The sequence below is a fragment of the Odontesthes bonariensis genome, chromosome 22 (assembly GCF_027942865.1).
Source record: "Odontesthes bonariensis isolate fOdoBon6 chromosome 22, fOdoBon6.hap1, whole genome shotgun sequence".
Classification (NCBI taxonomy): domain Eukaryota; kingdom Metazoa; phylum Chordata; class Actinopteri; order Atheriniformes; family Atherinopsidae; genus Odontesthes; species Odontesthes bonariensis.
In genome coordinates this window covers 32,717,392-32,742,447 of record NC_134527.1, presented here as the reverse complement: position 1 = coordinate 32,742,447, position 25,056 = coordinate 32,717,392, and the positions used below count along the sequence as shown (strand labels likewise).

The window sequence follows — 25,056 nt, the reverse complement described above, 5'->3', positions numbered from 1 at the left end:
GACGGCTCAGGTCCTTCAATGTCTGCAGTGACATGATGTGCTTGTTTTATCACACTATCATTGAGAGTGCACTGTTCTATGCTGCTGTCTGCTGGGGGAGTTGCACTACAGACAGAAACTGTAGGCGCCTGGACAAACTGGTGAAAAAGGCTGGTTCTGTTGTAGGTACAAGGCTGGAGCCTCTCAGTGCTGTGGTGGAAATGATATTCTGTTTTAGAGAACAATAAACATCCTCTCCACAGCATCCTGCAGGACAGAGGAGCAGCTGCAGTGAGAGGCTGCAGGACTGAGAGCTTCAGGAGGTCCTTTGTCCCCACAGCCAGAAGGCTTTTTAACAGGGACTGCTGAGTATTATTATTTAGTTAGTAGTAGTATTATTATTGTTGTTTTATTGTTGTTAATTCAATCATTGTAAATATTTAAAAAAATGTTCAGCTACCTGACAAATTTGAATTTCCCCCATTGGGGGATAAATAAAGTATTTTTCTATTTCTATTTCTATATATTAACTATTTATCAAAACGATATGACCAAAGACATGAACCTTAAAACAAATAGGAGAAATGCGTTGAATATGGGTGATTATATAGGAAACACTTAGTGAATTGAAAAAGAACTATGGGGAATGGAGGGATACCGGATTTACTCAAATAGTCTAGCTTTGTTTGCTATTTGCATCTTTGAGTCACTTATTATTTTAACAGTATTCCGTCTGAAAGGTAAGAAGAGGGCAGACCTTACTTGGGATGACACTTTGGCCCTGTTAGTCAGCTCTGAACACACCAGGTGGTAGCCAGCAGGGTCCAAGTGGGTTTCTCTTGGTTCCGTGTCTCAAAGCCTTCCTCAGTTGTGGGTGACTTTCGTGGACTTTCAAGTTGCCTGGACAGGTCGCTCTTCTACAACAGAGGGGGGGGCTTCTGCCTAGGAGACGGAACTGGCTGGTATCGAGGACTTCACTGCAAAGAATGAGGAAAAATGTCCAAGTGTCAGAGTTGGTTTGGTTGCTGACCAACTCTGATGAGGTGAACTTAAATTCACAAAATATTAACAAAAAGTTGACAAGCTTAATGCTGGCTTTCTTGGTGAGTAAACTAACTATGGGATAACGTGTGCAGCAGTGGAGGTTAAAAACGTGCAACGTAAAAAGACATGGACAAGGTGACGACGGACGAAAAAAACACAAACGTATATCTTTCTACTACTTCATTCTGTTTCTTTCTTTGATCTGATCTTTTTCTTTCTCCTCATCTTTCTATCATGTCATCTTTCTATCTGTCTTAGTCTTTCTTCATTCTTCGTTCTTGTTCTTCTTCTGACTTTGGATCGCGGGTTTTGGGGTTTGATTCGCGGAGGCGGGGCATGACGTAGGCTTCACTACACTTTCAGCCAATGGTATACCTAAAACTGTTGTGACGTCTGCCTGGGCGTGTCTTGTAAGACAATCTAATTCTAGCGTTAGTGTTTAGTAAAACAAAGAAACTCGATTTCTCCATTCCTCCGTCTTATAACACATTTGTCTTTGAGGATTCTGAAAACACCACAACTTGTTAAGATATGAAGGTTAAAGATAAAACATAGACTTATGATATAAAGACATCAAATAACAAAACAAAATAGGTAGCGATTATGAGATGGATATTTGTAAAGTTATGACATATGAATAACAAACCAAACATTGGGCCTCATGCAAGAACATTTTCGCATTTTTATTCTAAATTTCTCTTACTTTTTTCATACGAAGGTCTTGTACGAACACGCCACGTCAGATTCAACAAAAGCTCTTAACTTCGTAAAAAGTGTGTAAACTGTCAAGATGGTGGGATGCGAGGCGTGAAAAAGGACACGGATGGGGACTTCAAAAAAAGGAAACTTGATTTATTTTTCAAAAACAAGGTCAACATAAAGCGTGGCTGAGCCGGATAACAAAACTAAACTAGACTGTGGAAAAACAAAACATGACTAAGGCTGAGATAAAAAAACAAAAGACTTGACATGACATGACATGACATGACATGACATGACATGACATGACTTAACTTGGCTTGGCTTGGCTTGGCTGTGACCGTAGTGTAGGGTGTAAGGATCTCACAAAGTGCATGGGGAAACCTGGAAACTAAATACTGACCGGGTGATAGGTGAGTGAGTGCAGCTGATGGGAAAACTACAGGTGATGTGAATGAGGGTGATGGCAGAGCAACAGAAATTATGGGGAAAACATGGCAAAATTAAATACTGGACTGACCTAAGAAACGAAGGCATGGGAGAAAACTAAAACATGGCAAAACTAAGAACTAAACATGAACTTGAAAAATAAAGCAATATAAAACTAAAAAAGAACTAAAAACAGGTCACACACTGTTTGAACTCATGCCCTCAGGGAGACGTTATTGATGTCTAAAAGCAAGAACTAGCAGGTTTAGGAATAGCTTCTTTCCTAAGGCAACAACACTTTTAAATGAAGCTAAACTTTTTTAACTTTTTAATGATGCAGATTGCACAGATGTTACTTAGCACCTTGCACTTTATGCTCATCAGATCTATCTAGTCATCTATTTATTATCATTTATCACATGTGTAGCACTTACAACAAATATTGAAATAAAGTAGTTGTTGTTGGACCAGAAACCTAGATTCGTAGAAGAGCAGTAATTGGTTAAAATAATAATTGGCAAGAGAAACCAGAGAAAACACCACAGACCAAAAGATAAGTTTAGAATTGCCGGCTTTATCAAAAATAGAAATAGAAGTAGTATTATTAAGAAATAGGATCCTTCAAAACATTACAATACAAACATTCAACACAGAAAAACCATTGCATATGAATGCAAAGTGAATCCAAAGAAGAATCTGAGTTTTACTCAGGGCGTATTCACACCAGGAAAGTCTGATAGTTCACTTGCTTTGGTCCGAACCTTTTTTTTTCATTTTGGTGCGGTTTGCTTTCAGATTGTACATTTCAGTAAACGGACCAAAATATGTCAACAAAGCCACGCGCCCTGAAGTCGTTCGGCTATTGGTCAGAATCGACACGCGCAACACAAAGTGCTAAGTTCAAAAGTGAATGTATTCATGGACGCTTTCCGTGCCGTTATTGCTTTTAATACAATCAAAACTATATGTTTTTTCAACGTTTTGCTATTTTCACAACTGTGTAATTACTATGCTGCTGTACAAGTAATTTATCAACAACGACGACAAAGGGCAAGGCGGCTACAAAGGAGAAGCTGATTCGGTCTTTCGTTAGCTTTACCACAGCCGGTCTAGTAATTAGAAGAACGATGCTCTGTTCTGTTACCTAGCAGCAGACAAACGACGGATGCTCCCGAGGTACAAAAAAGCAAAAAGTCTGGGATTAGGTCCGGTCTGCTTTCACACCTCCAAAAGATCCGCACCAGGGTTCGTTTGATCCGGACCGAGTCCGACCTTTCAGCTCGGTCTCGGTGCGCTTGTTTGGTCCGGACCAGAGTTCGGTGGTTTGTATTCAGACCATCCCAAAAGGTCCGAACCAACGAAAATCTGGTCCGTTTGGACGTTTGGTCCGGACCAAACGAGGTAGGTGTGAATACGCCCTCAGTTACCCTTTAAGTAAAGAAAACCATTATGAATTCTTAACATCTAATTAACTTCAACTCAGTCAGTTTCAGTTATTTAGTTAGTATCTTAGTTGAGCTCTTATTAGTATTCTAGTTTAGTTTGTTATCCAGTTAGTTTGCAGTTATTTGGTATAACTAGTTATTTTAATTCTACCAGTAGGTTATTACAACCAAGAAACATAGAGCATCTCAATAAACCCACATGAGAAAGTTAACACCATTATCAACCTTTCAGTTAAACACATTCACATTATTCACATAACATGAAACACAAACGGTTAACTGTATCAATGTCCATTAAATCAAGTCCTTGGCGCTAAACAGTCATTTAGCAAGAGAAAAGGAGACGTTCCCTTTCACACAGCAGCGCGGAGCAGTCCACGCACTGCTCACGTGATCCAGAGGGGAGAAGAATAGCGGCTTAAACTAGCACAGTCTTACCGCAGTTGGTGATAGCTCCCCGGCAGGGAAAGGAAAAGGCAAACTGAAACAATTTCCCTCTCAATCCGGTGTCCACTATTCCAGACCAGAAGAGTAGGTGTTTCTTTCAATGTACAAGCACGGTTCAGCGTCGTTGCTCCTATCTCGGGTGGCTCGCCATCTCTTTTCCCTGATCACGCGCTGGATGCGTGATCTTCAAAAGCAACTGTATCTCCGCGAATCTCCTCAGTAAATCAAAACTAAAACGCTAAACAAAACCACAGTCTATTGACATTGACAGAAGGGTAAACAAAACACTTAGTGAGAAATTAAATCGCCAAATCCAGTTAGAAACTTAGCTCTTTTATCCTTCTAGCTGGAGCTCCACACGAACGTGGCTACACCTGTTCTTGCTTCCTCGATTCTGACGAGAATCTCCGAAAGAGAAGGACTATCAGCAACGTGATTGGCTGATAGATATGACCTTTCAACTTCAACTAATGATAAAATAAATTACCAAAACCATGAAATAATGTTTTTAATACTATTTATCCATTTTAGAAGTTTTTAATATCACTAAAGTAAATTATTTAAATGATGAAATTCTATTTTGTATTTATTAACTATTTAATAACAAATGTCTATTTTGACCTGGGTTACACATGCTTTTATTCTTATCAAACATGCTGCTGTTGATATGACAAAAATGGGGGATATTTGCAATGTTTGCATGTGGATGTGGATGTGTGTGTGTCTGTGTGTATGTATGGATTGTAAAGATGGACTTTTTAAGTGTATATGTGTTGACGCACTTTACTAGAGTGGCTCTATGAAATCTCATTGTACTAAATTCAATGACAATAAAGGCATTCAACAATTCAACAAAACCCCATGGACATAACATAAACAACCTGCGTAAATGATGAATGCCACCTGTGTGTATTTAACTGCTCGTGCACGAGGATAGTAGATTTGCATACTCCACGCCCAAAATGATACCATATAAGGCTGTGCTTCCTCTCTCCTGTGCCAGGAAGTGTTGAGTTTTGAGTCATGAGAATGGCATCAAGGCGCAAAAAGAACAACTTTAGGGGCTCTGAGACTGAAGTTCTGCTTTCAGAGATCCAGAAAGGAAAATCTGTCATATTTACCAGTGTCAGCAGTGGAATTACAGGACCTGCTAAAGCCAAGAAATGGGAAGTTATTACGAGTGCTGTTAATTCCGTGTCACCTGTAGTTCGTAATGTCACCGAAATAAAGAAGAAATGGTTTGATATGAAAATGGCTTTAAAAAAAACGTCTCGCCATGGCCAGGCGCTCGATGACTGCAACTAAAGCCGTGCAATCAGTTGTTGCTTCATCATGATGGCTCTTTGATGGGGTGGTCTTCTGGCACCACACCTTCTGGGCTGGGCTGGTTCAGGTTGTAGGAGACCCTCATTCATGGCAATATTGTGCAAATCTGGCATTCTATAGATCTGGGCTGTAGAGCAGATGAGAGAGCTTTGATGACCAAGGGGAGCGCACGACTCACAGAGGACTGGGACACCCCCGATCTGTCTCCAATCTCCCTCTGAAAGGTTCTAGTGGCCAAAAATCCAAGGGTGGTGAGGACCTGGACGTGTGGTGGAATTGGGTTTGATCGGCGTGTTTCTCTCTGGAGTTGTGGCTCCAGCAAGCTGCATATCTGCAGCAGCACAGTCCTTGGGAATCTAAATCGCGATGCCAGCCATTCATCTGTCTCCGCAAGTATATCTACACGGTCTCGGAACACACGCTCTCTTCCAAGAGCCTGACGCGCTAAGGGATCCAAAAGTAGAAAGTCAGCCGCTGGTTACGCTTCCCATTGACCTTGTTATATACAGAGTCAAATTAACCTTCAATTAGTGCATCATTTAAGTAAAACAGAATAATGTCAGCATCATTATGGGGTATAATGTATATATTTATTTATGTTTGCTTCAAAGTAATTAAACATACAATCCATTAGTCAAGCAAACTTGATTAGAATAACAGCGGACTATTTTACGAAACTCCTACGGCAGGTCTGGATCACTCGTAAATTCTGTTCGTACCTGAAAGAAAAAAGTAAAATACGAAAAGATTGGTGAATGCGCAAATTCTCTTAAATCACTCGTACGCACAACTTAAGAACAAACGTACGAACGGTTGTTGCAAGAGCCCCAATGTTTTTAGATTTCATCTTAAGCTGCTGCCAAGTGCACTTCTCCCCCGCGGGATTGCACCTAAATGAAATAAATGAATGGGTTACCATTCAAGCAGTTTTCCCCTGTAATATTTTTGGGATTACAAAGGACTACATTTAAACTTCCGCTTTTGTTGCTGCAGCGGTGTTCTTATTTCTAAAAATGTGTGGAAACTCGCCGTATGAGCGCAATAAGATTCCCAATTCGAGGTTGGTGAAAAACGTAGCCCCTCCTCTTCCCTGTTGACATGGTGAGTCGTCGAATCGGGGCTCCATTGATGCTGGCTTTTTAAAGTTGTGGCACACACGCTGAACTCAAGGTGAAACTACTCAGAGTTGATTAACTCTGAGTAGCCCCCCATTTTCAGGTTTTTTGCCAAAACGACATGCCCAAGTTGTAAACAGCACAGATCCCACATCTTTTGAGACTCAGAGATGTGTCTGGTATCATTGGAAAGGTAACACTCTCAGGAATATTATAAAAGTGTATGTGTGATGCTGTGTCTTACTGACCCAGAGTGGGAGGGGTTAGAATGATGGGGTTGTTTCCCCGTCAATATGTTTGCCTATACATTAAATTGGGTAAAGCCATTCAGGGACCTCTAGGCCTCTATAGACACAGCTAGGTCAGAGCCACATGTCTTGACTTCATGCAGTCCAAATTTGGAGTCAAAAGACCAAAAAATGAATTGTTCAGAGGTATTTTTCAACAGGTATGTCTATGCGTTTTCCTTAGTTCCTTTTTGGAGTCTCCAAAAGGACACTTGGTTACCAAAGCTGTATAACCAGAATCAAACACCTGTAAGTTGACAACCCCTTTGCCTACAAACAAAATTTTGGCCTCTAATGAAAGCTGACACCTTGGGGCTCCCTGCTACTGTTTGTATGAGGATGTCAGTCAATCTGGAATAGAATGACAGAAGCATTATTACAATAACTACAGTATGATATAATATCTATCTGTCTTTATATCTTTCTATCTTTCAATCGCAAAACCAATAACAATCTCTTTGTGTGTTCTGATTCAATGCAACAATCTGTATGCATTTACATTACGCACGTTACGCACCACAAGTGCCATTTCCCCTATGGTCGATAACGCATGGATTTGTTTTGGCACATACAAGCTTGATAGTATAGTCCCATACACCGTTGGAAACCTTAGACTATTGGCTAAAAGGTTATCCACATGACTTCCACGGAAATTGCCATTGGCTGGAACTACTGTCATTCTAAGTATTGTTGTGGGTAGTGAAGACGATATTCTCAGCGTGTCCGCATTGGCTTTCAAGACGTGTACTACCCACTAACCATGCTCCGATTGACTTGTGTCTGGTGTCAATCGAAGCTACAGTACCTGACACACCTCCACATTGAGAAATTTGTCAGCAATTGACTGGCATGTGACTCGGAGCCAGCTGGAAAGGTAACTAGCTGCATCTTTAGTCGCCCACAGTACGTTTTGCGGTTGGACAATACATCAACATTGTGAGGAGAGGATTAAGTTTATAAGAAAAGGGACTTCATATTTCATAACCATGGATACTCGGCAAGCTTTACAAGGTGTCCCCGAGTCACGAAAAGGTTTTGGTGGATAACGGCAAGGCTTGAAAGGTAGGTGGACATGTCACACTGAAACACGTTAGCTTAGAGGCTAGCTGAGCTAACGTCTGTTACTGTTATCGCTGTGAGCACCCATTTGATTCGGGAATGGTCTTGAATGAATCGGGTGAATCTCAGCTTTCTAACGGTGAATGGCATGAATATACTTGTTAAGGGATGGCGTTTCAGGATTGAACTAAAGTGCATACCATCCAATTCCAATCCCAAGTGTACCGCTAACGGTACAGCGTGCAGTAAGGGGTTAAACTCACTCAAATCAGCGTTTCTGGAACCGAAAACTCAGAGTTTTCTATCTCAGAGTTGAAGAATAGACTCAGAGTTTGTTGAACCAGCATTGTGAAACGGACCCCTGGTCTTGATTTGGTCCATGTTTGGTGTCCCGGTTGGTTCTCTGGAAGCAGTCCTGCAATTGATGAGAGGCTCCTTCAGGCCATGATTTCACAGTTTGTGTTGTGGTTATGAGTGCTTTTCCTGACGGGGATGTAAGCTGAGATCAATAGTTGGGACATGTGGTCAGACTAGCTCTGCTTCATGTATTAACTTTGCTACCTGCTCATTGCATAATTTTTTGAGACATTTTTGTAAAGGGGCAAGGTGTATAATCCTGCTGAAAGACACCACTGCTATCATGGAACACAATTTCCATGAAGGGCTGCTCATAGTCAGAAAGATGGTTAGATAGCTGATACATGTCAAAGCAATATTCAAATGAATGATACAACAAACAAAAAAAAGTTTCAGTGCAATCTGTTAGTTTCCTTCGCTAGGAATTTTTTTTTGAATTGGCTCTATATGAACAAATTGGATTATTTTATGAATAATTATGATTACAATTAATTGATTTCCAATTGGCTTGAATTGGACTATCTAAGTGCCTTGAGATGACATTTCTTGTATTTTGCGCTATATAAATAAAAATTAATTGAATTGAACCCAAGGTTTCCCAAACCATCTCACTGCTCCCAGCCAGCTTACTTTCTTCTTTAGGAGCAACCTGGTGCAATATCTACCCCAGGTAAGCCACGCACATGGATTGAACATTATATGAAAATTTAAAAAAAAAGGATTCTTGAGCTCTGATACTTGCCATTATATGTGGTGGACATGAGTCAGCATGAGCTATTTGTAGCACCTATGTTAGATCTGACAACACAGGCCAGTCTTTACCTCCGATGTGCATCGCTGAGCCTTACCTACACCTGTCATCAGTTCACAGATTTCCATGTGTAACGGGTGTGTATTTGGGCATGTAGGAAGAGGACTCAAGACGTTGCTTTTCTGTGTTTAATTTTCTGCAAAAGACATCAACAGAGGTTGTTAGCCTTCTGTCTCTCCCTACACCTCTGCTCCCTCAGCAAAACACAACGGGACTGTCTGAGCTTTAAATTTTCTTTTACAGAAGAACATTTCATAGAACAAAAATAATACACGAGAAGAAAACGTTGCCACCTCGTGGCGAAATTAACACAAGAGCATGGGGTGAAGTAACAAAACAGAAACAAAATTCATAACGCAAAAATGAAAAACACATACCTGCAAAAGACATCAACAGAGGTTGTTAGCCTTCTGTCTCTCCCTACACCTCTGCTCCTAAACATATACACCATAGAATGTTAACGCTGCCAGGAAGTGCAAACCAGCAACCTGATGCTATGGGCTAACCTAACGCATGGATAAATCGCGCCAAAAACGCGAACCTAAAAACATCCATAAAACTTATATTAACGATAAAAAAAATTAACACAAGACAGCTTGGTAACATAAAGTATATAACAGAGAATAATGTACAACAAATATTTAAATCATAAATGGCTAAATTTTCAAAGAAAATGACACGATGTCACTGCTGTATTTTCCCCACAACTTACCCTCAGCAAAACACAACGGGACTGTGAGGACAGAGGGGAGGGGCTACAGAAGCCCAGGAGCAACAAAAAGGGCAGAGTGCAGGTGTGTAATTAACTCAGGGAAAATGTATAAAATAATGGTAAATGAATATAACTCGGAGATAAAATTCATAAATACTCAAAATAATCATGAAATGATAAATAAAACTTACAAATACGATTTGGAAATAACAAATATTAAGATGCATTTTTAACAACGTTACACCCACCCCCACTGAATTTTATCAATTATGAGCACCAACTACACAGTCTACACCATAGAGAACACTACAAGTTCACAAATTACCAGAGGACATAAACAAGAAAATCAACAACAAATGTATCCCTTAAGGATGAAGTGGCATGAGAGCAGCGCTTATCCCTCAATCCAACAACTGGTAGCAGGGTGCCTTATACACCCCACAAGACCCCAAAACATAGTGTAGTACAGGCTCATGACACAGTATAAAATGAAAACAGCGAACATTATCTCAATACAAAAACTTTCAGACCCAAAGGGGCATAGGCCATCTGATTAAGGTTTTAGTCAGCAAAAGCCTGGAACACTGATTTGCAAACTGCTTTGACACTGAACTTGTCCTGAACAACATCCTGTCTGGACATGGTCTGTATGAGTCTGTTCACAGGTTTGACCAGACGGCCAAATCTTGACCTGACTTGTGTCTGTGCGTCAGAACGGTCACAATGCATGGTTGAGGTCTGGTCAACAGTGTGCAGAATGTCTGAGGCATTGTCTGTCTGTGTCATGGCACTAAGAGCAGGGGCTGGCTGACTCACACTTGTCAAGATGTCCACAGCAGTCACAGGGCCAGAGTTACAAGTCACAGACAGATCTGCCGTGTGGCCCTCAGATGGAACAGAGCAGTTCTGGGGGTCAGAGGTCATGCTGGTCATGTCAGTAACATCCGCTGCAGACAGACTTGGAGCAGACAGCTGTGTGATCCATTCTATGGTTCTCCTCTCTGAGTCCACATGTTCCGGATCAGTCAAAGGGGACTGTCTCTTCTCCACAGTAACAAGCGAGTTCCTGTCACTTCCAGCATCAGGGCTCTCACTAGCACCGCAAAGAGTCTCGCTCCCTCCCTCAAACAAGGTCTCTCCATCCTCTCTGACGCCATCAGTTCCTGGGGCAGAGGATTCTGTAGCAAGAATGGATGAGGCTGGGTCAGACATGTCACATGTGTCCTCCACAGGAAGAAAATTGGCCAGCAGCAGCAGGTTCCTGTGGATCACCTTCTCCTGTCCAGTGACTGTGTCGCGGATTCTGTACGTATGTGTCTCTGGGTTTATGTCCACCACAGTGTAGACGGTTGATTCCCACCAGTCAGCAAGCTTCTTCTTACCCCTTTCCTTCCTGTTGGCCAAGAGCACTCTGTCACCAATGTTAATGAGGGATCCCTTCACTTTCCTGTTGTACAGCTGAGCATGTCTCTTCTGCTCTTTCGTGGCATGGTCCTGAGCGATCACCATTGCTTCCTTCAGGTCGTTGGCGAGACCTGCAGCATGTTTATCATAGCTCATCACGGCAGAGTCATGAAGGACAGTACGAAAGAGGACGTCAACAGGTAGGCGGGGGACTCGGCCAAACATCAGGTAAAAGGGGGGATAACCTGTCGTCTCATGGGCAGTACAATTATACACAAAGGTCAGTGTCTGCAAGCGCCGTGGCCAGTCAACTTTCTCTTCGGGGGGCAACACACGGATCATGCCACCCAAGGTTCGATTGAATCGCTCCACAGTTCCGTTTCCCATTGGATGGTAGGGAGTTGTGTGTGATTTCCTGACACCTGACACCCTGAGGAGCTCACTTATCAGCTGACTCTCAAAGTTGGCCCCTTGGTCACTATGAATCCTTTCAGGAAAGCCAAAGACACAGAAATACTGGTCCCAGAGGACCCTTGCCACCTGCTTAGCTGTCTGGTCTTTACACGGAAATGCCTGAGCCATTCTTGTGAAATGGTCCGTTATCACTAAGACATCGACAGACTTGTTTCTGGAGTCTTCGGCCGACCAAAAGTCAATACATACCAACTCTAGTGGCCTGGTTGATGTTATGGTCTCCAAGGGAGCCCTACCCTCAGGCTCGATGGTCTTACTGACGATGCAGCGCTGACAGTGGCGAACATAGTCTCTCACGTCTCTGTCGAGGTTCAGCCAGAAAAACCTCTGTCTCGTCAAACTGAGACTCCTGAACTGAGCTTGATGTCCTGCTCCATCATGCACTCCATGTAGAACCTCAGTCTTCAGTGAGCCAGGGACGACATATTGGAAGCGCTTTGCCTTGGTCTTCTGATCCCTTGAGATCCTGTATAGCACACCATTGCTCACAGTTAGCCTATCCCAGTGCTTCAAGTATTTTGTGACAGAGACAGACTCTTTAAACCTTTCTCTCCTAGAGGGCCTCCGACGTCTCTCAATGTAGTACACAACACGAGAGAGAGTGTTGTCCTCCAACTGCTTTTTACGGAGGTCCTTTTCGGTGTAGGCAGGTAAGGTGTCCTGTCCAGGTTGAACCAACTGAGGTAGATACTGCAACACTTCAACAGCACGGGCCCTCGGACCAGCATCCCACTCAATGTGCGACCGCAGCACAGCAGACACATCCTCCACTGCAACAGACTGAGTGTGCAGTTGTAGTGGACTGCATGTGGACTGAGCATTGACGCTCACTGGAAAGGATTTACTGTGACCACTGGATGTCCGGAAGGCATTTTGGACGGAGTAATTTGACACATCCTTGACCTCGGTGAGAAGACCTACATAGGGTTCTGCGAGCAGCCTGCGTCCAACGCTCCCTTTGACAAACGGCACACGGCTAAGGGCATCAGCCACAACGTTCTGTCGACCTGGGATATACTTGATATGGAAGTCGTAGCCCGCCAACTTGGCCACCCAGCGTTGCTCACAGCAGTCCAGTTTTGGCTTTGTCAGGATGTGAGTCAACGGGTTGTTATCAGTCCAGACTGTGAATTTGTGACCTTTCAGCCAGTGACTGAACTTGTCACAGATTGCCCATTTCATGGCGAGAAACTCTAACCGGTGAGCTGGGTAATTCTTTTGGGACTGAGACAATGACTTGCTGGCAAAAGCAATGGGCCTGGCTCGTGTTTCACCCTCCTGAACCTGAGACAGAACAGCACCTATGCCATCCAGGGATGCATCAGTTGACAGCATGAAGGGACGGGTGAAATCTGGATGAGCCAGAACAGCACTGTGAATCAGTGAGGACTTCAAGTGTTCAAAAGACTGTTCCTGCTCTGCTGTCCAGTCAGAGGCACACAACTTCCTGGCTGACAGTTTGGTCTTGTGTGTTTGCCTTTTCTTTTCCCAACTTTCAGGAGATCAAAGAGCGGTTTGGCAATGGCAGAGTACCTGGGCACGAAGTGCTGATAGTAATTTACCATCCCCAAAAAGGACCTTATCCTCTTCTGAGACGGGGTCACGCCATCGGGCTCCATGAGGTCAGTGGTCGCCATGTTTGCAATGTTCTCAACCTTACTGGAGTCTGTTGAAACACCATTCTCATCTATTATGTGACCGAGAAACTTGACAGACCTCCTGAGAAAGAAACACTTTTTTGGGGCCAGCTTCAAGTTATGAACACGCAGCCTCTTGAACACCATCTCCAGCCTTTGCAAGGCAGTTTCCTCGTCAGGGGCAAACACCAACAGATCATCCAAGTAACACAGTAGACTCAGATAGTTTTGGTCTCCGAAAATGCTGGTCATCATGCGCATAAAGCTCCCAGGGCTGTTGCAGAGGCCCTGGGGCAGACGGTTGTACTCATACAAGCCCATAGGAGTGGTGAATGCTGAGTACTTCCTGTCGTCCTCATGGAGTGGCATATTGTAGAACCCGGAGGTCAAATCCATCGTGCTGAACAGACAGTTACCTCCCAGTGCTGCCAAACAATCTCCCTGGTGAGGAAAGGCATGAGCATCCTTCAGGGTTCTCCTGTTCAACCAGCGAAAGTCTGTACAAATGCGGAGATCTCCATTTTTTTTCCACACAAGCACCAATGGTGATGCGTATTCACTGGTCGACTTTCTGATGATCTCCTTTTCCTCCATCTCACTCAGCACTTGGCGCAGCTTCTGGTACTGGCCAGGGGGCACTCTCCTGTATGGGAGCCTGAATGGTCTGCTTTCTGACAGGTGTATGCGATGTACAAAGCCCTTCGCCTCCCCTCAGTCAAGATGGTAGCGTGAAAAGACATCCTCATACTGCAGAACAAGGTCAGCCATTCTCCTTTTGCAGCCCTCTGAAACTTCACATGACTCCATATCAACATCACTGAGCCCAACTGACCTGAGCTTGTCTTTAGCAGAATTTGAGTCTGCAGTTGCCGGCACGGCTGATTGAGTGCAGCCAGCAAGGGGAACCTCTGAGCGCTCTGCAACATCCATGTCTTCAAGTGCCACGACGGGGTAGATATCAGCCAGCTTTGCATTACGCCTCAATAACACAGGCTTGTTAGATGTGTTGATGAGCTTCAGTGGGACCCATCTGTCACCCCACAATGTAGTAACAATCTTTGCTACTAAAACACCTCTGGGAGCTGAGCGGGATGACGTTGGCTCAGTCATGACGGTGCTGCCTGGGGAAACAGCAGTGTTTTTGGGCATTTTTCCCCATATGAGATATTCACGGCCAGGCTCGAGGCTGGTAGCTGAGTTACACCTTACTGTACCGACCTTGTCAGGAACATCATCACCTTTCCAGGGATTCAGACCAGATAGCATGGACAGGAAACGTTCAGTTTCTGGGTCTCCGGTTGGGCAAGGGCCGGACACTGTCTTCCAGTAGGACTCACATAGCTTGGACTGATGCAGGATGTGCTTTATAACGTTGGTCCCTAGTATCAACTCGTCATGCTGTCCTGGAACAACAAGTGTGGGGACTAACATTTTACAGCCATACACTTCCATCACCACATCAAAAGCACACTTTGGCTTAACACGAAGTCCGCCACATCCAACAAGGACCACATTCACATCAATCAGTCTCTGATCTGTTATCACTCCAGCCTCTCTCAGCTTCACTTCCGCTGTCTCACTGATGCTGCAGGCCATTGACCCACTGTCCAACATTCCACCAATTTTAACTGTCCCACCCATGTCCACAGTTGTGTAGAAGAGACTGTCACTGCTGCCAATTCTGTGAACATTCTGATAAACAACGACTTCAGAGTCACTACATGAGTCTCTCACGGATGTGTAAACAGTCTCAGCCTCAGACATGTCGTCGGTTTGGGAGTTTGTGGTGTGACCTGTACTGCCTCCCTCTGAATACAGGTCGGCTAGTTTCCCTCAGACTGGGATTGAGAGGAGTTATTAGCAGGGCAGGTCAGTCTGGTGTGGCCAGGGGCAAAGCAGCCAAACACAGTCTCTCAGACATGCAGTGTGAAATGGTGGTGTGGCTTGAGTCATTACAGACTTTACAACCTGCTTCTCTGGTACGTCGCTCACGAGGAACACGCTGGAGCCTCCCACCTTGCATAGGATGAGAAGTGTTGCGTTGCTGCATTTTCCCCATCATCTCCTGAAACATGTCAACCATACGAGTGAGAAGTCTCTCCTCTGACTGCTGGAGATTTTGTGCCACAACTGGTACCGAGGCTTGGCTCTGAGCATGTTGGGGACCACCGTGAACTGAGACAGGCACTGGAGAGGGGCAAGGAGGGTGACACAAATGACGTTGGGCTTGGAGAGAGAAGGGTGAGGGTAATGGACTTGGAGCGTGGCACTGCTCATACGCCGCTAGGCTCGATGATGGTGGGCTGGGCACCTCAGGGGTGATGGTGGTGATGTGGCTTTTCAGCTGTGTAGCATCAGTGGTTCTGCCACAAGCCCTCAACTCTCTCTGATAATCATCGATTCTCAGCTGAACATCACGTGAGGTCCATTCATGAATTGGCTTACATTTTAAGGTGCAGGACAGCTCCGGGTCAGGGCAGTGTTTGACAAACATGAGAGCCACTTCATCATTCATGTCTTCCATCTGCTTCCCTCGCCTGTGCAGGCCCTCAAGAGCTAAGTCTGCTGATTTGTTCAATCTTATCCAGTAGTCGACTGGGTTCTCTCTGTGCTTGGGCAGAGTAGCATAAAAGTCAGCGAGAGGGAGACATGAGGGAGCCTCACTGAAATAATGGAGAAGAACATCGTACATCAGTTCAGGTCTCTGTGTAACATCAAGTGCAGGATCACTACGCAAGGCAATCTTCACGACATCTCTGGCCTTGCCCATTAAGTGGCTCATGATTTCTTCTGCTTGTTCGCATACAGGAATGTTTTGTTTTCTGAGGTGAACTTTAGTCATGTCAATCCAGTCCTGGACTGGATATTTGTCAGTGTTGTCACCTCTGAATGTCTGGAGCACTTTGTCAGGTCTAACATGGACTGTCACATGTGGGAGTTCATGTCTGTTAACGTCACAGGGTGTGTTCTGGGTGGCTGAGGTAGTCTGGTGGTCACTATTCATGTTAACAACACCAGCTGACATTAGCTTAGCAACAATGGATTCACCGATTTGAGCACCTAACTGCCCGACCATGTCTGTGAGGTGGCGAATGTCATCAACATCACTGCGGGGGGTGGAAGTAAGGGGACTCTCCCTCATTATCCCACCAACAGGATTAAAACCTGGGCTCAAACCTAACCCTGATTCTGTACAACCATCAGGTGTGAACTTTGAATGTCCCACAGCTCTACTGCCAGCAATATCACTGAACCAAATACCCCTACCTTTAGGTAAAGCAGGACTGCCAAACCCATCCATCGTTATTTCAGCAGCTGCTTTTAACTATTAAATGTACTTGCGTTGTGTATGTACACATAAACAAAATGGAGTAGAAAAACAAGTTAACTGAGAGTGCAAGAATAATATCATCAATCAAAAAGTCATCAACTCACTGAGGGTAAAAAAAAAAAGTTAAAGCAGAGTGCCCTGAACCACAGTTTCTCATCCACCTGACCACATAAAAATCTTGAAGTGTAGATCAGGAAAGTAGCACAGCATCCACGGCGATGAGCATCAAGCTGATCTGAAGATCCAAAGCGTCACGGCACCAGTGTAACGGGTGTGTATTTGGGCATGTAGGAAGAGGACTCAAGACGTTGCTTTTCTGTGTTTAATTTTCTGTAAAAGACATCAACAGAGGTTGTTAGCCTTCTGTCTCTCCCTACACCTCTGCTCCCTCAGCAAAACACAACGGGACTGTCTGAGCTTTAAATTTTCTTTTACAGAAGAACATTTCATAGAACAAAAATAATACACGAGAAGAAAACGTTGCCACCTCGTGGCGAAATTAACACAAGAGCATGGGGTGAAGTAACAAAACAGAAACAAAATTCATAACGCAAAAATGAAAAACACATACTTGCAAAAGACATCAATAGAGGTTGTTAGCCTTCTGTCTCTCCCTACACCTCTGCTCCTAAACATATACAACATAGAATGTTAACGCAGCCAGGAAGTGCAAACCAGCAACCTGATGCTATGGGCTAACCTAACGCATGGATAAATCGCGCCAAAAACGCGAACCTAAAAACATCCATAAAACTTATATTAACGATAAAAAAAATTAACACAAGACAGCTTGGTAACATAAAGTATATAACAGAGAATAATGTACAACAAATATTTAAATCATAAATGGCTAAATTTTCAAAGAAAATGACACGATGTCACTGCTGTATTTTCCCCACAACTTACCCTCAGCAAAACACAACGGGACTGTGAGGACAGAGGGGAGGGGCTACAGAAGCCCAGGAGCAACAAAAAGGGCAGAGTGCAGGTGTGTAATTAACTCAGGGAAAATGTATAAAATAATGGTAAATGAATATAACTCGGAGATAAAATTCATAAATACTCAAAATAATCATGAAATGATAAATAAAACTTACAAATACGATTTGGAAATAACAAATAATAAGATGCATTTTTAACAACGTTACACATGCCTTGGACTACTTTTTGTTGGAACTAATCACTGCATACTGGAAACATTGTTGCTGCTTTGGTTGAAGTAGCTTAAATCCTCACACTACTCAATTTTTTCCCGTTCTAACACATCAACTTCAAGGAAAGAATGTTTACTTATAAACATTCATACATAACATAACATACTGTTATATCCCACCCAACTATCATGTGCAATTGTAGTCAGATAATTTGTTTTTTTACATCACCTGTCAGTGGTCATAATGTTCTGGCTAGTCAGTGTACACTTTTGATAACTCAACCTGCAAGTTTCTCTTTAGGGCGTGTGGATATTATTAAATGGGGTTCTAGACAAACTTAGTTTGGATCAGGAAAATATTTATCACAGTTGGGCCAAATGCAACTATTTGTCTTGAGTACTGTAGAATTAGGAGACACTTTGGAATTTGTGTTTTGACTTTTTATAGCTGGCATTCACAAATAATGTTTCCCTCTGCTCTTTTAGCATGCTGAATGGAAATGGTGTGAGGGAGATCCAGCGCTTTGCTTTCAATGGGAGCAGACTAGAGGAAGTGTAAGGCCTTTTGAATTTCTTCAGGTAAACAATAGCCAAAAGTGAGAAAAACACATATTATAATTTAATATCACTTTAATAACACACAACTTTTATGTTTTTAAATATTGTCTTTATTTATGTGTTTGACATTTAGCAACGTTGCTGACTGGTAGGCTGTACTACTCTTATCTTTTGAAGAGTCATAATGTTTTATGGATGATGAAAAGATACATCTTTTGCATGTTAAACTGTTCTTAATCTACTCTCTTTAATTTAGGTACCTTAACAAGAATGTGGATTTGGAACATATAGATGAATTTGCATTTCATGGTGTGATTCGTGGCCCAACTCATTTGTAAGTCATTGATAAGGAGATGAAATAGAAATTAAAGTCACAATTTATTTTATGTTACACTTAAAGGATAAACGCTGTACCTTTTTTTTGGAAACCATATATACGGCTTTGTTAGATCAAATGTAGGCTATACTTGCATATAAGTCTTATTAATGCACCAAACTGAATTTGAAATAAAACCTCTTGGTGCTACCAATTCTATAATTCTTTAACTATAATTACATAGTTCTATAATTGATTAAATTGAAAACAGAAGCTGTTATTGGACAAATGTAACATGCCATATCATATCTGGAATAGTCCTTATAAAAATGAAATACTGGGAGCTCAGAGGACAGTAGCTTTTTGGGCTTTATACTCCATGGTCTCGGTGTCTTACAGGGTCATTTGTTGCACATTTGAAAAACCTACTGTAAACTAAAAGGGTGGCAATTGAAGATTTAAAAAAATAAATAAAAATGTTCGAAGAAAAGTGAGAGCCTCTAATCCTGAAGCTAAATGGGTTCCACAAAGGTCAACTTCATGCAATAACTCAAGTCTGCAGGTGTATACAAGATTCACTGTCCGAACCAATAATAATTACATAACGACAGATTATAAAATAAAATCATAAGACATTGTCCATAAAAATGACATTACAGTAAAATGTGGTCTGAAAGGTCAAACAGAGAACTTTGGGAATCTCTAGAGTGTCTAAGGGTGCTTTCACACTAGGATAGTCCGAGGGACTCTGTTCAGTTGGGCAGGGAATGCCAAAATATTTCACACCTTCATTTTGTTTCGTTTACATTCACACTGCACTTTTAAAAGCAGAGCCAACCGCCTTAAAAACGTCACGCAGTTACACGGTGTGAAAGCAGTTACAGTTTGTATGAATGGCCGGACCCTGAACAGATACGAGGTAGACAGGACTGGTGTAAAAATGTTCATTTTCAATGAAATTTGCAAAAACTGAACTCTGTTTTGCTGAGAGGAAAGGTTCCGCTGGTGAAGGATTGAGGCAGTGTCAAAGAGTTTCACTGATAGGGAGAATTTTTTTCGGATTCTAACTTCCTGGAGAATAGGCGCTTGGAGGCTGGTGAGTGATTCCATGAGGTAAGTGTGAGGTAAGTTCCTCCAAGTGAATTCTGTAGCTCTGAGCTGCTCGTTCCAAGTCTAGTGGTTCTTCGACAGAACGAAATCCAAAAAAATCCAAATATCCTGAGGGAGGAAAAGGTACATGCAGGTTACAGACAAAACTTCTTTACAGAACACAAGACAGATTAACAGATGGCCGTACAATACCGCTGGGAAGCAGACGAATTGGCAATGACGGAGAGCAGACCCAGGTTTAAGAGCAGGAGGCAATCAACTCTGACACAGGTAAACAAGATGAGTAATAGGCCACTCCAGGGAGCTATGCACAGGTGAGTGAAGAAAAGCTAAACAAAAAGCCAAAAAGCAACAGAACCTAACACCCTAAATTTAAATCAAATTCACTATTTAAAAGTGTTTTAGAAACTACCAACTATAATATACTATGGGAGGTAGGGCTAATCGGTGAATAACAAGGTGGACATTTAACATATCTGATGTAAAAACTGTACACAGAAACAAAAACTTTGGCGTCTGTGAGTAGAGCCACAAAGTCTCAATCAGCCGTGAAAATGGTCCTGCAAACTCTGGCTCCTGTTGGCAACCAGTAGAAAACTTCAAAGCCCTGTCCCTTCACACAATTTGACAAAATAATGTGTCCACTACAGGTGCTTTGAAAAGTCATCATATAAGGACATACAGAATTAGTTTGATAATCTATACAGGTTTAGCAATGCATAAAATATCTAATCTCAACAGACATTTTCTTTTCCAAATTATAGTCACGTAAGTAAAATTTTTGCCCACAAACATAAACATGAGCACACTGAAAACCAGCTGAAAAGAATTTTCCACAGCTGACATGCCTTCTCACTTAGCCACAACAACAATTACCAGTAAACTTTACAGCTTTCTCTGTTCTTGTAACTTGGACATAGTATGTCAGGGTCTGTGCATGCCGAGGCACACAGCTCCATCACTGAGGAATGACCTCTTACAGTGGCTATATGGCATTGCTAGGAGGTTGTGGTACAAAGAATTTAAAGTACAGCTAATTTAGAAAGTGGTGAGTTCAGCCTTGGTATGTACTCGCCAGTTAATTTTTTAACAACTTGTGTTTTCAAGTGCATCAGTTGTCTATAGCAGTGTTTCACAACCTTTTTCGGCCTGAGTACCCCCTGAGCCTTCTTGTCACACCACGAGTACCCCCTCACACATACAACGCGTGCGATGATTCTCCAAAAGTAGAGCAACACAGTCGTTATTACATGAAAATCATTTTATTTAATATCCTTAACTTGAACATAAAATTCTCAGGCTTTCTCTCTTTTTTTTTTAACCTCAGTTGAATTCAACATAAGAATAAAAAACATTTTCTTGAAATATAAATAATTAACCAAAATAGTATAAATACTAAATCAAAATAATCTTCCTTTGTTATCTAACTTAAACAAGTAACATTTCTCTTTTTTTTTAAGAATACATGAACATAACTCATTTCTCTCTCTTTTTAAGAATACATTAACAGGCCTAACTCATGTAACATTCATCACAAAACTGGAGTCTCCTTCATAAACAGTCCTCCATAAAAGTGTGACGCCTTAATAAATAAAATAAAAAAATAATAAAAAACTCCCCGTGCGCCGCGTACCCCCTGCAGTACCTCCACGTACCACTAGGGGTACGCGTACCCGGTTGGGAAACACTGGGCTATAACATAATTCATTGTAGATGTCTTTCAAAGGGTGGGATTGATCATTTTGTTCCAGAATTTGCAAGGACCTAACCAGAAAGCTGACTTAATGTTAATCTCAGGGGACATAGAGACATTCTGCATATTCTGATGGGGAACCCTCCCTGTTTCTCAGAGTCTGCTTGACTTGGATCTTTTTGTATGCCATTGGCCATTTCTTTCCTGCACCTAAATCTGTCTCAGGCACACTGAACATCTTTCTTGACATCCCTTTTATTGTCTCTGAGCTGGATGCATTAACTTTAATGATGGCACTCAGCCACTTGAATATTCTTACATTTGTTAGTGATCCAAAGGATAATCAACCAAATAATAGATTTTCTGGCTCCCACCTCTGTAACCACCACTTGCACACACTCCCACGCAGAATTCCTCCTCTTCTTTGCAGCAGGATTTGCTCTTGTTGATTGGACAATGGGTGACAGGAGAGGGTTGTTTTTCGTCATTTCCATTGTCATTTCCCCCAGCCTGAGCATGCACAAGGTGACAGTGAAAAGAAAAAAACTCCCTTTTAACGGGAAGAAACCTCCATCAGAACCAGAACCAGGAAGGGCGGCGATCCGCCTGGACCAGCTGGGCGTTGAGAGGACAGAAAAGAGGGGACAACAGCACCATAAAGTTAGATTTATAGTTGATGCGTCGCTCACGGCGTGTACGGTGCGTGCCGTCAAAATGAGAATGCTCAGGAATTGGATAAAATTTCAACTTCTGCAGGCTCATCAGCTATTATGCAAGTAATCTTTCTCTTTCGTCGTCTTTTCACCAGCAAGGTTCTAAGCAGCATTTCATCTTCCAGATACTGCAGCAGTACCATTGATGACAGTGCTACAGTGGAATTGTTTTCTTCTCCACTGTAGATTATGTTGATGGTTGACCTGGCAACCATCCCCATCTTCCTATAAAAAGGACATGACGTTGAGGGGCCTGGGGAATGCTGGGTATTACGTATTGTTGTTAAGGAGCCAAGAGTGAATAAAGTTTTTTTTGGGCTGTTTACAATAGCCGGTCGTCTTTACACACTTCTACATGGTGTCAGAAGTCAGCCTCTGGAATATGGCCCAAGCACTTTGATGAATAGATCCCCTCGTTTTCGACGAAAATGTTGCCGACAACTGGATGAAGTTTAAACGTGAGTGACGCATATACAGCAATGCCGGTCTATCGACAGCCAGCAAGAAAGTGACGGCATACACGTTCCTCAACCTAGCCGGACCCGATGCTCAAGACAAGTTTGACACTTTCACGTTCGCAGGGAACGAGGATGCGGAGGATCACGACACACTGGTAAAGAAATTCGAAGAGATTTGCATGCCCGTAAAAAATGTTATCATGGATAGACACGCATTCAACTCTGCTAATCAGAAACTGCACGAGACTGTACAATCGTATGTTGCCACGTTGAAAACTCTCGCCAAGAAATGTGAATTTGGCACGTTGCATGATGAACTGATTAGAGATAGTTTAGTGTGTGGTATCCAAAATGACACTCTCCGTGCACTGCTGCTAAAAGAAAAGGGACTGACATTGAACTTAGCAATTGAAATATGCATGCTTCACGAACAATCTGAAAAGGGTAACAAAGAACTGAGACAAGGTGCCAGCTCCAAAGACACAAGGAAGGATGAGGAGGTTTGTGCCATGCAGTATCGCCCCTGCTCAAACTGTGGTGGACAGCACCCGTCTGAACGCAGCAGTTGCCCGGCTTTTAACAAGCTTTGCAATACATGTGGCAAATGGAAACATTTTTCAAAATGCTGCAGATCAGGCAAACCACGCACGTACAGCAGACCTGGACAAGGACCATCACAGGCAAGTGGACCTACTGCTTATCGCACGGGGGGAAACACACACAGGATAAATGAGCTCAACACACAATTTGCAGAAGAGCCAGCGGATTTGTTCTATTGTGAAAGTGTGGAAACATCAACTGAGAGGGGTGAGATATTTGCCGTCCTGTCAACATTGCACTCTGAAAAGCAACTCAAAGTGAAGATAGACACAGGTGCTCGTTGTAATGTACTATCCATGGCCACTCTCCTGCACATCAACCCAAATGCCCACATTGACAGTAGCCATGTGATCAATCTCGTGGCCTATGGAGGTCAGGTCATAAAGACTGTTGGCATCACTAATGTTGATTTTATGTGTGGGACACTTCAGTTTCACGTTGTGGACAGCAATGTGAAACCATTATTAGGTCTCATTGACAGTGTAAAGTTCGGCTTCGTGCACCTGGGGTCAAATGTACACTCTCTCCAACAGGAGGCGCCAGAGCTCACAGAATACAACGATCTGTTTGACTGTCGTACTATAGGCAAGCTACCTGTAGTGTAACAAATGCGCCTGGACAGCTCTGTACACCCCACAATATGCGCCCCCAGGCGGGTGCCACTGGCTATGAGAAACAAAATAATTGAAGAGCTTAACAGAATGACTAGATTGGGGGTCATAACGCCTGTTCAGGAGCCAACTGAGTGGGTATCCGCTATGGTCGCGGCATGCAAAAAAGATAATAGCATAAGGCTGTGTATTGATCCTGTTCACCTTAACAAAGCTCTCCTTCGACCACATCACCCCATGAAAACTGTAGACCAAGTGATCTCTGACATGCCAGGCGCCCAAGTGTTTAGCATTCTTGATGCAAAGTGTGGCTTTTGGCAAGTGCCACTCAGTGAGGAATCATCAAAGCTGACTACCTTCATGACCCCAGTTGGTCGCTATGCCTTTCTTCGCATGCCGTATGGAATATCGACAGGCAGTGAAGTCTTTCAGAGGTGCATGGAACAACTTTTTGAAGGCCTGCCAATTGTGGTTGATGACATACTAGTCTGGGGCCGCACGAGTGAAGAACATGATGTGCGCCTTTGCCAGGTAATGGAAAGAATACGGGCCGTCAACCTCAAACTGAACCCGGAGAAGTGTCGTTTTCGTGTATCGGAGGTGTCATATGTTGGTCATCTGTTGACTGACCAGGGTGTCAAACCAGACCCTAGCAAGACGGCTGCGGTGAGACTGATGTCTCCCCCTGAGGACAAGCTTGGAGTTCAAAGATTTCTGGGAATGACCAACTACCTCTCCAAGTTCATCCCAGGCTACAGCGAAGTCACGGCGCCCTTACGTCAGCTTCTACTTCATGACACAGACTGGAGTTGGCAAGAGCATCCCACTGCAGCATTCACTAAGCTCAAGGACCTACTCACCAGCCCTCCTATACTCCAGTACTTTGATGTCCACCTCCCAGTGGTACTGTCCGCTGATGCCTCACAGCACGGCCTCGGTGCTGTCTGCCTTCAGAATAGCAAACCTGTGGCGTTCGCCTCCAGGGCCCTTACGGAGACTGAATCCCATTATGCCCAAATAGAAAAGGAACTATTGGCCCTTGTCTATGCCTGCCAGAAATTCCACAATTACATATATGGTCGGCCTGTCACAGTTGAGACGGATCATCAGCCGCTCATCACCATCTTGCGAAAACCACTTCACCTGGCATCCGCACGTCTGCAAAGGATGATGCTCAAACTGCAGCGCTACAACCTGAATGTCATATACAAAAAGGGCAAAGAATTATACGTTGCAGATGCACTCTCCCGTTCGTTCCTGCCTTCCACTGACCATGCTGAAACTGAGG

General features: G+C 43.1%; 1 protein-coding gene across 3 annotated transcripts in view; it reads left to right on the top strand.

The window, feature by feature from the left end:
• Positions 1-25,056, top strand: part of LOC142372312 (thyrotropin receptor-like) — an 84,556-nt gene that overhangs the window by 40,167 nt on the left and 19,333 nt on the right. For 2 of the 3 annotated variants that reach the window (XM_075455169.1, XM_075455167.1), the window contains 2 exons: positions 18,196-18,264; positions 18,524-18,601. The exons of the other annotated variant lie outside the window; for it this stretch is intronic. In XM_075455169.1, coding sequence (XP_075311284.1) covers positions 18,196-18,264; positions 18,524-18,601 — 147 coding nt within the window. The remainder of the gene's footprint in view (positions 1-18,195; positions 18,265-18,523; positions 18,602-25,056) is intronic. 3 annotated transcript variants of the gene reach the window in all.